Genomic DNA, 15,187 nt, shown 5'->3' with positions numbered 1-15,187 from the left:
AGGCAACCAAAAGGCGTATTGTTAGATGTGTGTACTCTTTTTCCTTCTCTATAATTTTTCCCACTGGGTTTTATTTTAGTTAAGGTTTAAACGAGGCACATTATCTGTTGAATAGACATTCAAGGGGGAGTGTTATAAATAGAATTCTATTTACTATAAATATAATTTTTCCCACTGAGTTTGTTACTTGGTGGCTAAGTCACTTTCTTCCTATAAATAGAGGGTTCTATTTCATTGTAATTCATCCCAAAATCAATAAGAATTCTCTCTCTTTCTCTGCAATATTCTTTTTCTACTTTTATTGTTTCATAACAAAAAAGATGTTAAGTAGTATTTTTGACGATCTACTATAAAAGAATGTGACAGTAAAATAAAACGATTTTTTCCATAAATAAAATGACTGTATTAAATATATGAATACAAAAAAATTATGAAAGTAATAATAGTCGGAATGAATTGAAATGGTGATTGTCCAGGTGTTAAGCGGTTGAGCCAATCCCGTCGGGCGTTGGTTTGAATCTACTAAAGCACAGAAGCAGAGGCTCTCTCTCTCTGTGTCTCTCTCTCCCTCAGAGCCCGGAGTTGTGTTGAGACTTACAGAAATTCAAAAACTCAGCTATCGTCTCGTCGTATCAAAACAATCCACCTCTACTACTTTCCTTGTTAAACTTCACTTCCCTTCTTAAATACCCTTCCCACTCCTTTTTATTACTACTTATTTATAATTCCTTTTTTGGGCCATTGCGGTTTATACGCCATACATAATACATTTCTCCTTAATCTCCGACTGAAACCAAACCCTAGACGCCCATTCCGGTTCTTTTGAGTTCTGGCCGTCACCCCCCTCACCCAGGTATGCGTTTTCTTCCCTACATTGCACCTTTTTTTTCCATAGAAATGATTTATTTATTTTTATTTTTTCTGTTTATTTATGCGACAAGTTTTGACCTTTTCCGTCTGTGTTGATCGATGGCACTTGTTTATGCTTGAAAAGAAGCGAGCAAAATCTTTTTTATTGCCTTTTGAATTTTTTGGATTTTTTCCCCATAAATCTTATATGACGAAACTAGGGTTTTGTTTTTGGAACCGGCATGTCGTTCATTTTTCTTTTATTCATTTGTTCGTTTTTCATTGGCTTTCCATTTCGGTGTATTATGTAGAATATGTTATTTGAGCTTGTCTTTAGAGCTGATTGCGAGAATGTAATTCTTGATACACATAATATGCTGCATGCTATTAGTTGTCAGATGGATAAGAGTGACGTAGAGATGGAGGATGCCGAGAAGAATGCCCAAGATGTTGAAACTAATACACTCAATTCCACTCTGAAACCTGAAAGGCCTGCTGTTGATGTCCAACAGTCCACCGAGTCATTGGTGGAGTGCCAAGACAGTGCTAAACCAGAGACACAAGATCAAAATAACTGTTCTGAGAGTGGGGCTAAGAGCCGAATGCCTGCTGAAAATGGGAACGGAGAGCATAAGACAGCTAGTAATATCGTGGAAAGTGAAAGCAATGTTAATGATGAGGCAGTGGGCCAGACTGATTCAAAGGGTGTGGTAGAGGAATTTGATGCAAAGTGCAAGGTGGAGGACCAGAGGAATGCTGCTAGTGAGACACCGAAACAAAATGACGCTATAAGCCAGCCAGAGACTCAAGGCATTGCAGTAGGTGATGACCAGAACGGATCTAGAATAGAATCACTAGACCAAAACAATGCTACCGGTCGAACAGAAGGAGAAAGCGAAATTGAGAAAAAAGAAGGCAATCTTGATGCAGATGTGGCCGTGAAGAATGAAGAATCTATTGGAAGTGCTACTGACCATGATAGTGGATGTGTAAACATGCAGGTACATGAGGACCTACCTGCTAATGAAGTAAATGAGAGTGGAAAAGAGGTAAAGGAACTTCCTCAGGCTGAGAACTCGATCGAAGAGGTTCATCAAAATGGGAATGATATGATGGTTGATGAACACAAGGAAGTGGAAGACAATACTGCAACTGTTATCACTGATGGTGATGCGAGATCGAATGAGTTGTCAGAGACAAAAGACGATGTTAAGAATACTGCTACTGCAAAGATGCCAGAGCCAGCAACTCCAAATTTGCCGGTGAAATCTGCCACTGCAAAAGCTGGACAGCATACTGGGGAAGCATCAAATAAAATTTTTGATGAAGCAAAGGTACGTGCACTGATACTCGAGGAAAGGTTTGATCTGTAAATGTTGTGGCAATTACTTCCATCTTTCCAGATTGATCAATAATCTTTGTAAATTATAGATGGAGGATGAGGATGATGAAGATGAGGATTGGAGTGGTGATGGATCACCTGAGGACCAAGCAGCATTTATGATAGAACTTGAAAGTTTTTACAGGGAGAGGGCGATGGAATTTAAACCACCTAAGTTTTATGGGCATCAACTTAATTGCCTAAAGTAAGTGTCCAATGTTTTTCGATTGTGCATATCTTACATTTTGTTTCAGGTACATATAAGATTCTTTCCATGATATTGGCTGATAGGTTATGGAGATCCGTGATCAGATTGGGTGGCTATGACCGGGTAGGTCTTTGTCTTCTTCACTTGCACGTGACAATTTTGTATTTGTGTTATAGGAGTTTATAGATTTCTGTCTGCATGTTGTACAGTAGAAGGGAAGAAGAGCTCAAATGGCAGTAGGAGATGAATTCCTTTTTCTTCTCTCTGTCTTCTGCTCTGCTCTGAAGCTTTTTTCCATAAGAGCTGTCTGGTTCATGTCCATTCAAAGTGCTTAGTTCTTTCCCGATTCATGCTTTCTTTTCCTCTATCTATCTTCCAGATTTTGGTGTTCTCTAGTTCCTTCAAATCAATCCACTGCTAAAATGTGCTGGAAGCTCAATTGCTATTTAATGAAATTTCTTTAGTTAGACTGAAGCATAATTAGATGGCTTCATGACATCTGACTTGGGTTAATTACTAAAGAGTGAGGAGTATTTTCTAAAATGTACGGACCTTCCTAGCCAGTCCTCCGCTAACCAGGGGTCATGAGCCAACATTTAGGTCTAGTAAGCCTTGTGAAGGGTTTTAGGTTCAGCTGACAGTAGGGGGCTGTTTGCAGACCTATATTCAATACATAAAACTGTCCCTTATTTGATAATTTAAGCCTTTCTTTTTTACTACAAATACAATTCCACCTCTGGCAAAAGGTGGACCCTTCAACTCTACTTGCTTTCTTGTGATAGCTCATTAGCTTGAGGTGGTTCACACAATTTTACATGGTATCGAAGTAGGTTGAGTGCTAAGGTCATGTCTCATTGCCACCTACCTATCAATAAAATTATTCAATGTGCCTGGTCCAAGATAAAGAATCAGGATGTGGGGCCGTTCTGTAAACCTAAAATTAATGGTCAAAAGTGTCCCCTTTCTAGCAGTTTAAGCTTTTACATGAGGTGGGTTGCACAATCTTAAAATTACGCTGTTTATATGTTAGTTGGTTTCAATGAAAAGGTTCCAGTTGTTTATTTTTTCTTCTGCTGCGAGGATGACTAATTGCTGATTTGTGTGCGTATCTTGTACTGCTGAGAGATGAATTTCATGTTTTGAAATGGATTATCATGCTATTTTTGACGGTCTAGTATTAAATTAATTTAATTTTTAGGTGACTGGATCCAAGTTGTGGCGGCAAGTTGGCGAGTCGTTTAATCCCCCCAAGTAAGCTTCTGATGAATCCTATTTCATTATGAGAGTTGAACTTATAGCATGAATCTTCCACCCTTACAATGAAGAATGTAGCCCAACCTTTTCAAGTGTCAAGTTCCCTAGTGTATGAAATGGAGATAAGGCATTGATGATCAGACAATTAGATTTTTGTTTGTGAGTGAGATAAGAAATTTTCATCCAAAATTTAAGGTACTCGGCTGAGGATTATTTATGAGGTATAATTCAGGAAGCAGCACTCATGCACCATATGGATAGAGGCTAAAGTTTAATAATTAATAATAATGATTTGCAATTTATAAAGACAGGTCTTGTGGGCAAGGAAATAGAACTCAGGCCAAGAATTGGGACCAGCTCAACACAGAGTAATGCTGGAATAGAGGGCCCATATGTTTGTTTATTTGGATGGCGGGCGGTGCAGTTCACACAGAATTGTGTACATTCACTGTTGCTGCTGCTATTGTACTGTCAGTGTAGCTGAAGTCCCCTAGCAGTCTATTGAGGGTGTTGGGTTATTAGTTAGGTCTTACTTTAGGTAGCTTTTTTTCTGATTTTCTTGTTAGGACTTATTTTATGCTTTTTTTTTAAAAATTATATGTTATTTATTCCCGTTTAACTCAATACTCAAGAATTACAGTCATAGATTATTTGTAAATCAGGGTGCTTAGATTCTTTTTCTTATAAATAGAACTAGAGTCACTTAGGTTCTTTTTCTTATAAATAGAACTAGAGTCATCTTTTAAATTATTTACTTCTATTACATAATGATATTTTTTTTCTTTTCTTTTTCAGGAAGATAAGAACCATTAAGGATTTCTCAATTGATTAAGTTTTTATTGGTTTCCTCTAACTGGCCAAGACATAAACTTGAATTCACATTTATCAGAAAAGTAAAAAAAAATGTCATTGAGCTTCTCCTTCATCACAGAGTCTAGGTTGTATGAATAAGGACAATGGTCTCTTCTTTTGTACCTCATAAGAAAAGAGGACTATGGTCTTTCATCAGAGGAACATGAATATGAAAATTTTGAAACTCTGTGATACATGAGGATACCATGCAAACACATATATAGTATACCAAAAGGGGAAAATACTCATTAAACCCAAAATACAACACTACTTCTTCTTTTGATAAAATACAGCACTGCTCGTTCTTATTTGACAATGGTAGGTGTGGTCTAATTAAGAGTATAAGAGCTCTATATGCGTGCCTCTTGAGTGGTGTCTGATCTGTATCAGTGCTGGAATCCTGTGGCACTTGAAGCCTAATATTTGTTAAGCCTGTAATGATTCTCAACTTCTAGAGATGTTGGGATGTTATTATGTTAAAGCCTCCATGTAGTTAGGCCTCGCAAATGACCATAGATGTCTGTATGTCTCCAAAAAGATGAGTGAGAGCTAACAAGGATAAATTGAGAGGTGGCAATGACCAGAATTCTTTTGATACTCAAATAAGATAAGAAGTTACTTGATTGACGGTCAACTTAAAGAGAGAACAAAACAGAAGCTTCTGCCAGTTTTTATTGTAGTATCTCTAATTTTTATTTTTTTCCCTTTTTGGATATGATTATCTTCTCTTTCAGGACTTGCACAACTGTGTCCTGGACATTCCGCATTTTCTATGAGAAGGTAATAAACCCAGGTTCCCTTGATAGCTAATAGCATATTTTTGCCATTGTTGTCCATTTTGCGTAGCTTGTGATAAGTGATTTTTTTGACATTAAATAATCTCCAATGTTTCTATGTGATGCCGGAGCTTTGTAAAACTACGCAGTGATAGTAGTGATAATTTTTTTGCTGAGGTCTATAAATGTTGCTCCCTCTGACCACAATATTGTCTTGCTTCTCGGACCTTCTTTAATGATACCTTTAGTATTGGCTACTCATAATATTGTTAATATTTTTTTGAGAAATGGTAATATTGTTAATATTACACTTCATCAAGAGTTACAAAGAACTCGATTTCATTCTTTTAAGATTTCAAACTTAATAATAATCTTTCATCCCATTTTGGATCCACTTATCTTTAGTCTACAGTATAAACTTAAAACTTCTGATAAGATGCATGCCTACTCAAACTAAGATAGTGAAAATGGAGAATAATGTGGTATTACTCCTAGTTTTATTTTGTGGTTCCTTTTCCTTATTTAATGCATTAGCATGTTTATACATTTTTGGTGTGACATTAGGCATGGTTGTGGGAAGGCAGCTCAATGTCCTTTGGCTTCTTTGGAATTTAATCACTCGCTAACATACGTGGAGCCATTCTGCATTGTCTTGCCTTTTTTAAACCAATATGGGATATTTAAGTCTAATTGAACACTATCTTTTCTTGTCTCTGATTTGATTTTTTATTTATTTATAATTTTATTAGTTTTGTCATCTGGAATAATTATTTATCTCTTACTATCACTTTCTATACCTTTTTTTTGAGAAAGAAAAAGAAATTACCTTAAATAATTAAATTCTATACCTTCTTTTCTTATCCAATGCTTTCTGCATCATAGGCCCTTTTAGAATATGAAAGGCATAAGACGCAAAGTGGCAAGCTTCGACTTCCTATTTCTGCTCTTCCTGAGGCAGGTGTTGACAATGAGGTAAGCTTGTGTTTACATTTCCGCTCCTCGTTTGTACTAGCTGTGCACCTTCTAATTGATCTACCAGGAAAACAGGGTTGTTGAGTCATGAAAGAATTTTGACTTGACTATCGTTTCTATTGGCAATGACTCTATTGCAAAATACAGCATCACTTAAGCTCTGAAATCTTACAAGACTGAATGACTAGAGATTCTATCTATTGCAAGGAGTCATAAGGTCCAACCTGTTTTAAAAAAAAAAGGGCAGTTCGGTGCACAATGCAACTCGCGTTCACGCAATGTCCAGGGAAGGGCCGCACCCCAACGATATATTTTTCATATTACACCAAAAAGTCAAAAACTGTGGACGTTTATAGTTTATCCAAGAACTGCTACTGCTTTTCCTTCAAAACATCTAAAGTTTGATTTTTCTACGCTGTCCATGCCATGCACATTCTGATTGTACTCCGTAGGACCTTGGGCTGCCTTTTCATTCTATCCTCACGAACTGCTAATGGCCTCATCTAAGTTGCTTGGCATTACCCATTTTACTCCAAAAGGGCAAGCAAATATGCACCAACTCTAAGTTATCAAAAATATCCACCAAGCCTACCGAGTTATTAGGGATGCAGAAATAAAAAGTTAAGCATATTGAAACCTCTTCCCTTGAAGATTCACACATTTAACATTGACAGGAGATTGCTAGCCTGCCTTCTTTTTTTCTCCTTTAATTTTAAAGATAAATCTTGCGGGTTGTTTTAATTGATAACTGAGAATAACAGATTGCAGTATCAACATTAAAAAGTTTTGGCTTGTGTTCAACAAGGGATCTGGAAAACACATTCCTTGGAGTGGCATTAGTGTCTTAGCTCCAAATATGCAAAGTCAGAGATGTATGCTTTTTCTAAAAATCTGGTTTTAAATGAGGCAATAGATAGTGCAATATCTTGGAACGTGCATTTTTGTCTGAGCATCAAGTATGTCATATATAGTTGGATGATAGACTGTTCATGCTAGATTATTCAATATATAATTAGTTAAAATTTATTAAGATATAAAATCCTTTTGGCCCAACTGAGTCATGCTCCACAGCTTAGTGTTGAACTCCCAGCCCCCAGGTAAGAACGTGGGACCTCTACGAAAATAAATCTTGTTGCTTTTGTGATCCTAACTTGAATACTATTGGTTTTCCAATTTTCTAGAAAGAGCATCTACTGGCATAAAAAAAATTCCGAGAAAGAGCATCTTGCTAGATGCTCTAGCTATTCTTTATTCTCATTCATACTAATTTTTATAGGTTTTTTTTTCTTGGTATAACTATCTACTTTTTTTCTTTAGAAATTTCGGACAACTATTTGTGAGTGAAGAAGCTTTTGAAGTTTTGATGTCTTGAGCTCTGCACAACTTTTGATGACTGCTTCACTCCCCCCTCCCCCCACCCCCCCAAAAAAGCGTTGATGAGTCAGTGTGAATAGCTTTGTGTAGCTGTTTTGATAGAGATAGTTTCATGTATATTATCTTTCTCCATATTAATCAAACCAATGTGCCCTCTTAGGCATATTTTGATGTATAAAGTGAACCATCTGGAGTAATTCTGCAGGGAAATGCTTATCAAGCTCCTGGATCAGGCAGGGCGAGAAGAGATGCTGCCGCTCGTGCTATGCAAGGATGGCATGACCAACGTCTTCTTGGTTGTGGCGAGGTTGGCTAGCCAATTGTAGCTGAAATTATAGAACTTTAGAAACATTTTTTCTTCGTGTTTACTTTTGACCATGTCTCTTGATATGTAATTTTGTTACGAACCTCCTGATAGGACAAAAATGCGAACAGTACGCCAAAGCGTGAGAAGAATCTCAAAAGCATTGGTAATATTCTTTCTGGTTTCTTTACCAACCTTAGCCCTTCATATTTCTGTTGGCGTAGCTTGTTTTGGTTATGGTATTTCATTTTGAAGTGTCATATTCAGCATATCTGTGGCTGGTAGTGGCTATCAAGGACATAATATTACTTGTAGGCATCTGTCAGATACAGGGAGTATGAGAGAACTGATGATATTCATTTCTTTTGGGAAGTCACATAATTCTGATCTTATATTTGCATTCAGGTTCTCTTAAACACAAGAGACCAAATGAAGTGGAAAATCCTGCGAAAGCGGCACGAACTGAAACATCTAAGCAGTTAAGTTCTACTTTGTGTTGATCCTCTCATCTAGCATTTTTCTTAGTCAAAATTAGTTTATCTTGTTGGAGTTTAAATATCTTAGTTTGATGTAGCTACTTGGAGTCACTAATGCTTTTTTGTTTTTCTTTTTCCTTTTCCTTTTCTTTCCTGAGCCGAGGGTCGATTGAAAACAGCCTCTCTGCCCTTTCGGGTAGGGGTAAGGCCTGTGTACGTATTACCCTCCCCAGACCCCACTTTGTGGGACTATACTGGGTAGTTGTTGTTGTTGTAGTTTGATGTAGCTACTCAAAACTCCATAATTTGCAATTTGCTATATGTTGGTTACTTGGTTTCATCTCCATTCATGTTCTTTTATTATTTTTTGCGTTGTAAAAGATTTCAATTATCAACTTTGTCCTTGGAGCATCCGGACGTGTTTGATTTGCTCAGTTGTCATATCGTTGCACCTGATGTGTCGATCCCACATAGTTCTTTTTATGGGTAAAGTTGATTATCATTGGCTTCTAAGATTTGATTTATAGTTTGGTATATTTATATACAACCTTTGTAGTGTTATATTAGGTTGTGGACTGTAATTACGTAGGTTATGGGTGACAGACCTACTTTCCTAAGTTGTACAACCAATATCTGTTCTCTTTTGCGCTTAAAGGATGCTCAAATTCTCTATTTTAGTGGGGTCACAGACAGATAAAAAAGCGTGAGAACATGGCTAGATCATAGGTGTACATAGGGAAAAGAAATATCAAGGTGGAGAAAATTATACAAAAATATTGTCCTCCCATCTTAAAGGAGTAGCCCTCTTTAAAGTGCTTGCTAGCACACTAATCTCTAGAATTAGCAAAGTCGTACCTGTAGAATTCTTCATTTTATAGCAGACCCCTGTTAATTCCCGCAACCTGCGTTCTGCGGACTCTACAAGTGGTGCATATCTAACTTTTGCACCATGATGGTTCGAGCACTTTCTAAGTATTCTCCCAAGAGCTACCATGTGAATTATCAAATTTTAGCTTTCTGCAAAAGCAAGGGTCTCAGAGTTTTTAGTTAACCATTAGACTATAGTAAGCTGTTGCCAGGAGCTTGCTTAAGAAAATGCTTAACATTGGTCTGTTTCCATGGAACTGCAAAACTGTCCCTTCAGTGCTTTCACACCCTATTAAGAGATGATTTCCTCTTTTTTCTCATTATGGCCTTGTCAGAAAGCTTATCCATCAACGAAGTCACAATACCTGACTGATGATATGGCTTGTTTTATTTTGAAAAAAGAAAAGCTCTAGTTGAAGGTTTGGTTTGAGTTATTTTCAACATTGACTGAATGAATAAGAAAGAGGGTACTGTGTTCTCCTGCAGGGAGTGAATGATTCTCGAACATAGCAGCATTCTTTTTAAGGCTTAAGATCCTATAAGATCTAGCATCGTTTGTCTACCCCTTGTCTGCTTCCTCCTGAGAAGTTGTCTAGCTAAGGTGAATATCATGTTAGCACTAGCCATCTCCATGTTATCTCACAAATTGTAATCCAAGCACTGCTCATTTCTTCTATTGCTCATGGTGTTAGGGAGCTTATTCATGACTGATGATGTCTTATATTATGAAGTTTCTCTTAAACAATTTGTACTTTACACTAAGCTTCACTTACTGTAAAGACCAACTCAACCTTACAATCAGCATGGCGCTGCTGTCTCAAAATTGACTCTGCTTTCTGTGGCATATGAATAATATACTCCTATTTCTCTTCTTGGATAAGTGGGTTGTAAATGGATTATGCTGTTGATTGAGTAGTACTGCTCTGCCATTTCTTTTCCTCTGTCCTCTTGTTCTGTTTTGAAACTAAATTAATTTCATTTGCCAGGTTGGTCACAACAGTTGTTGATTTGGGACCTCCAGCTGATTGGGTAAAAATCAATGTGCGAGAAACAGTAAGTTCCACTCAAATTCCAAGTATTTCTAGTTTATGTGTACTCTCTCCCATTGACTCGTAAGGATCCTTTGCAAACAGAAAGATTGCTTTGAAGTCTATGCTTTGGTGCCTGGGCTTTTGAGAGAGGAGGTATGTACCTCTTGTGCCACGTGTTTTCTTCAAGTACATTTCACTCTTTTGTTATTTCTATTGTGTACAAAGTAAAAGTGTACAAATGTCAGCTTTATGATAGTTTTCTAAAACATATGGATCTCAGGATTAGATTGAATACCGTCTCTTTTGATGGAAAAACCACCCCATGTCAGTCGGGACCACTTAAAATGAATTCCTACTTTGTAAGGAATGCATGCTAGACCTATGCTTCTGACTAATATGCATGCTAGACCTTCATTGCAAGCTTTGTTTGGTTATAAGGGCGAAGCAACCTCTTAAACTGATAAAACTCGGGGGAGGAGAATAGCTTAATTTTGGGAAGGAATTAGGTCTTGAACAAAACGGTAGCCTGTGTACTTTGACTCTATGCTACACAAAAAGAAGACTCATATGTGACGAAATCTTTTCACATCATGTGCACATCATCCTCAAGTTCTTCACTTAATAAATCCCATTGGCCTCTTTTTCTTCCTCTTTTTGGGCTTTGGTTTTTGTATATGAGAATCAGAGGCTTGGTTTTTGTAGGCGTAGTGCTGTTTCTGTTTTACCCGATTGCTTCAAGGGATGGATTAAGCAAAGGAGCAGGGAAGTTACTTACATTTTATTGCTTGATAAGACCCTCATTTCACGTTTTGCAGTTGTTCAACAGTGAAAGAAATTAAAGAGAGATATTTTCAAGGTTTCATTGAAGTTGGTGACTTTACTATAAGAAATTTTTGGGTTTGCACCAGGGACTTTGTGGAATTTAATATACGGCTAATGCAATTTTAGCTTCAATTTCACCAAACTATTCAAACTTTGACAGGTTTAAGATGTTAATTTGGGATATGGTAATCTACTATTGCTTCCCTTTTTCAATTTAGAATTGGGCTGAACTTGTTACAGTATTTCATTTTCCCTCTTTTTACCCATCCATTTTACATTCCAAGGACATAAAAATGAGCGGCTATTGATTGATCTGAGTCATTATTAGATTCTAGTTGATAATGATCTAATAGTTTTCATTCCTTATTTATTGTGTGACTAGGTGCGGGTTCAATCTGATCCTGCTGGCCGTCTGGTCATAACTGGTCAGCCAGAGCAACTTGACAACCCTTGGGGTATTACCGCCTTCAAAAAGGTACATTTTGCTATTTTATTAATGTTGACTTCAACAGAGGCATTCAGTGATCCACGATCTATATCTATCATGCTTTTTGCGTCATATATTGCATGTGCTGGAACTGATGGTTTTCTAGGAAAAGAGAAACTAGTGTGCTTAGTGCCATGGAAGATAGAAAATTTTCCCGTGTTCAAGTTTCTCAATTAATATTTCTTTGATTGCAGTCTCAAATGTTTCATCGATAGGAGAGCTATTTATTTATTCTGGGAGCACAAATAAGCTAAATGAAATTCCAATTCATAAACTGAAAACTAACTTCCCATCTATCTTACTGGTGTGAGTGTCATGTTCACTGCAAGAGTAATCTTTTTTAATTTCACTAATCCTTTTTATTGGGATGGGAGCAATAGTAACAGTAGGTACATTCTCTGTTTATCTTTGAAGTCAGTGGCTGTCAGATCTCTGGGTGTATGAAGTATGATTTTTCATCTAAGTATTACTGAAAATAGCACTTCTGATCTCCATTATCCTGAAATTATTCTGGTTGTTCAGTTACTATATATTGATATAGGCCAGTTAAAAACAGTATTGGTCTTGTGAATCTGAATTATTCATTGACATGTAAATACTTGTACTGCCAAGTGTTCTTTTTTATGACTTGAGTTGGTTTTCTCAGGTAGTAAGCCTACCTGCTAGAATCGATCCACTCCAGACTTCTGCTGTTGTAAGTCTTCATGGACGGCTCTTTGTTCGTGTACCATTTGCACAGTGAAATATTTGACTCGAGGAAGTCTTGAACATTTAGCTGAACTTGACAAAGCATGGATGCTGGTAGTTGACGAATGTTGCTGAGTCGTCACATTGTGAATGCTAGGCCTTAGATTGTTGGAGTTGTGTATGTTTAGTTTAATCAAATTAGTTGTTGACGATCTGTGGGTCAAAACTTGAAGCTAGGGCCCTGACAGCAAAGGAGGCACATCAAGCCGCCCTGTAACGCATTTTTTTACTCTGGGATTGGGGTAATTTACGACGGAAATTGCTAGAACGTGCTTGTTGTTCTGATACTAATGTCGATACTAATTCACTTTCTAGTTAGCATTTGTCAGTGCCTATCTGATATGTCAAGCCTGACTTGAGCTAACTTATTTGTTAACACCTTTATCTTGTCTTGGATTAAAAAGAACCAAATGACGGCATGTGGAAGAGAAAGCATTGTAATAGTATAGTTGCTTGATTCTACATAAAATGTCTTTCAACTCTTCCCCTCTATTCACCAAACAACCTTGGGGAAAAACATGGAAATAAAACCGAGATAAACTGGTCCTTCCGTCTTAGTTCGTTGGACGTATGAGTTGATAAATTCTTAGTGCTCTCCCTCTTAGTTTGACCCAGTGTCGTCTGTCGGGCTGCAACACATCCACAGGGCACATAATTAATTCTTTTATAAGTATTTTAATTTATCGCATAATAAAGTCGCTGCACAACTATAAGCAGTGTTCCTTTGGTGATAATTAATAAATACATGTCTTAAATTGTGAAGGAATTTTATTTTACTTTATTATACGTAATGAGGAATAAGAAGCATATCGTGTGACTACTAGGAGTTTGATAGGTGGTGGTATTGCTGAAACATTTTCTTTCGCTTACTAAGGACCCGTTTGGCCATATATTTTGCCAAAATAAATTTGAATTTTATTTGGCAAATACATGTTTGGCCATAGATTTTGCCTACATTTGACAAAATTTCAAATCCCAAAACTAGCTCAATAACCGGTTTTGGGCCAAAATATCACTATTATATTTTTTTAAAAATTGCCCCAAATTTTGTATTTTATAAAAGAGCCCATCATTTATTATTTTGTAACAATATTGTTTCGTCTTCTCAGTCATGTGATAGTGTATCATGTAGTTCATTATAAAAATGACAATTTTGTACTAAATTTATTTATGTTCAGGACTATGGTTTGCGATAATATAATGAATGTTATTGATAATGGTATTGTTGGGTATTTGTGATAGTTTTTAGAACTTGTGGGTGTAAGTCATGTTTCATGTTTTTCCAAAATAAATTTGGGAAATATGTTTTGAAAACTGATGTCCAAACACATTTTCATCTTAAAACCATACTTCACCCAAATCAGATTTTTCAAAACAAATTTGGGAATCTATGGCCAAACGCTAGCTAAAAGCTTCTCGTTTATTCTCAATGTTCGAATTTACACCCGCACTACTTGAACTTCAAACTATTGGTTGATGGTGGAGGTGCTCAACTCATCGAGATAATGGACTGGACGAGTAACAATCATGGCGAGGCGGTGACTATTATTCCTAAAGTCGTTTTTGATGGACCAGAAAAATTTCTGGCGATCCAGGTCCAGCCGCCCATGCCGGAGGCATGAGCTATACCATACGAAAATCTAGGAATCAGGCGGAATTACACTTTTATGGCCCTAAAACGCCAAAAATGAGTAACGGTTATGGTGAGGTGGTGACAATTGTTTCTTAGGATGTTTTTGATGGATCGAAATTTTTTTAGGCGATCCAGGTCCGGATGCCCTGGCCCATGCGGGAGGCGTGCACGAAAATTTGGGAATGTGGCAGAATTCGAGTTTTATGGCCCTAAAAATCTAAAAAATGAGTAACGGTCATGGCGGGCGGTGACTATTGTTCCTAAAGTTGTTTTTGATGGGCCGAAAAATCTTTAGTCGATCCGGATCCGGGCGCCCAGGCACATGCTGGAGGCATGGGATATAACGTACAAAAATCTGGGAATCAGGTGGAATTCTAGTTTTATGGCCCTAAAGCGCCAAAAAATGAGTAACGGTTAAAGCGAGGCGGTGACTATTAATCCTTAGGTAATTATTGATGGGCCAAAATTTTTTTAAGCGATCCGGGTGGATGTAGGAGGCGTGAGCTATAACGTACGAAAATCTGGGGACTCGCTCGGAATTCCAATTTTATTGCCCTAGAACGCCAAAAAATGAGTGACGGTCATGGCGAGGAGGTGACTATTGTTCGTTAGGTCGTTTCTGATGGGCTGAATACATTTTAGGCGGTCAGGGTCCGTTCGCCCGGGCTCATACAGGAGGTGTGAGCATAGCACACGAAAATCTGGAAATTGGGCGAAACTATAGTTTTATGGCCCTAAAACGCAAAAAAAACGAGTAACGGTCATGGCGAGACGGTGACTATTATTCTTTAGGTAATTTTTTATGGGCCGAAAAATTTATAGGCTATCCGGGTTTGGGCGCCTGGGCTCATGCAGGCGGCGTGGGCTATATCACACGAAAATCTGGGAATCGGATGGGATTTATATTTTATGATCCTATAACGCCAAAAACGAGTAACGGTCATGGCGAGGAGGTGACTATTGTTCCTTAGGTCACTTTCGTGGGCTGAAAAAATTAGAGGCGATACGGGTCGGGGAGCTCGTGACCATGCAGGAGGCGTGGACCATAACACACGAAAATTTGCGAATCGGACGAAATTTAAGTTTTATGAACCAAAAATACCAAAAAACGAGTAACGATCATGGCGAGGCGGTAACTATTGTTCTTTAGGCTG

At 37.6% G+C, this 15,187-nt stretch overlaps 1 protein-coding gene across 3 annotated transcripts; it reads left to right on the top strand.

Annotated features, from left to right (window-relative positions):
- Positions 1-449: 449 nt before the first annotated feature.
- Positions 450-12,882, top strand: LOC109211996 (AT-rich interactive domain-containing protein 5-like). 3 transcript variants are annotated; one of them, XM_019375598.1, is made up of 14 exons: positions 450-853; positions 1,241-2,183; positions 2,281-2,435; positions 2,522-2,561; positions 3,637-3,689; positions 5,279-5,324; positions 6,203-6,292; positions 7,872-7,973; positions 8,085-8,136; positions 8,376-8,448; positions 10,300-10,366; positions 10,447-10,497; positions 11,549-11,641; positions 12,300-12,882. In XM_019375598.1, exons 2-14 carry the CDS (start codon positions 1,248-1,250, stop codon positions 12,393-12,395), a joined length of 1,854 nt encoding a protein of 617 aa, XP_019231143.1. In that variant the 5' UTR covers positions 450-853; positions 1,241-1,247; the 3' UTR covers positions 12,396-12,882. The 3 variants fall into 3 exon arrangements, with proteins under 3 accessions (XP_019231143.1, XP_019231144.1, XP_019231142.1); XM_019375597.1 differs by having other exon boundaries at positions 451-853; positions 1,248-2,183; XM_019375599.1 differs by lacking the exons at positions 11,549-11,641; positions 12,300-12,882 and adding an exon at positions 11,047-11,538.
- The last annotated feature ends 2,305 nt before the right edge of the window (positions 12,883-15,187 follow it).

Source organism: Nicotiana attenuata, unplaced genomic scaffold (assembly GCF_001879085.1).
Source record: "Nicotiana attenuata strain UT unplaced genomic scaffold, NIATTr2, whole genome shotgun sequence".
In the NCBI taxonomy this organism is placed as follows: Eukaryota; Viridiplantae; Streptophyta; class Magnoliopsida; order Solanales; family Solanaceae; genus Nicotiana; species Nicotiana attenuata.
The sequence above is the reverse complement of the archived record's forward strand: the minus strand, read 5'-3'. Positions and strand labels throughout refer to the sequence as shown.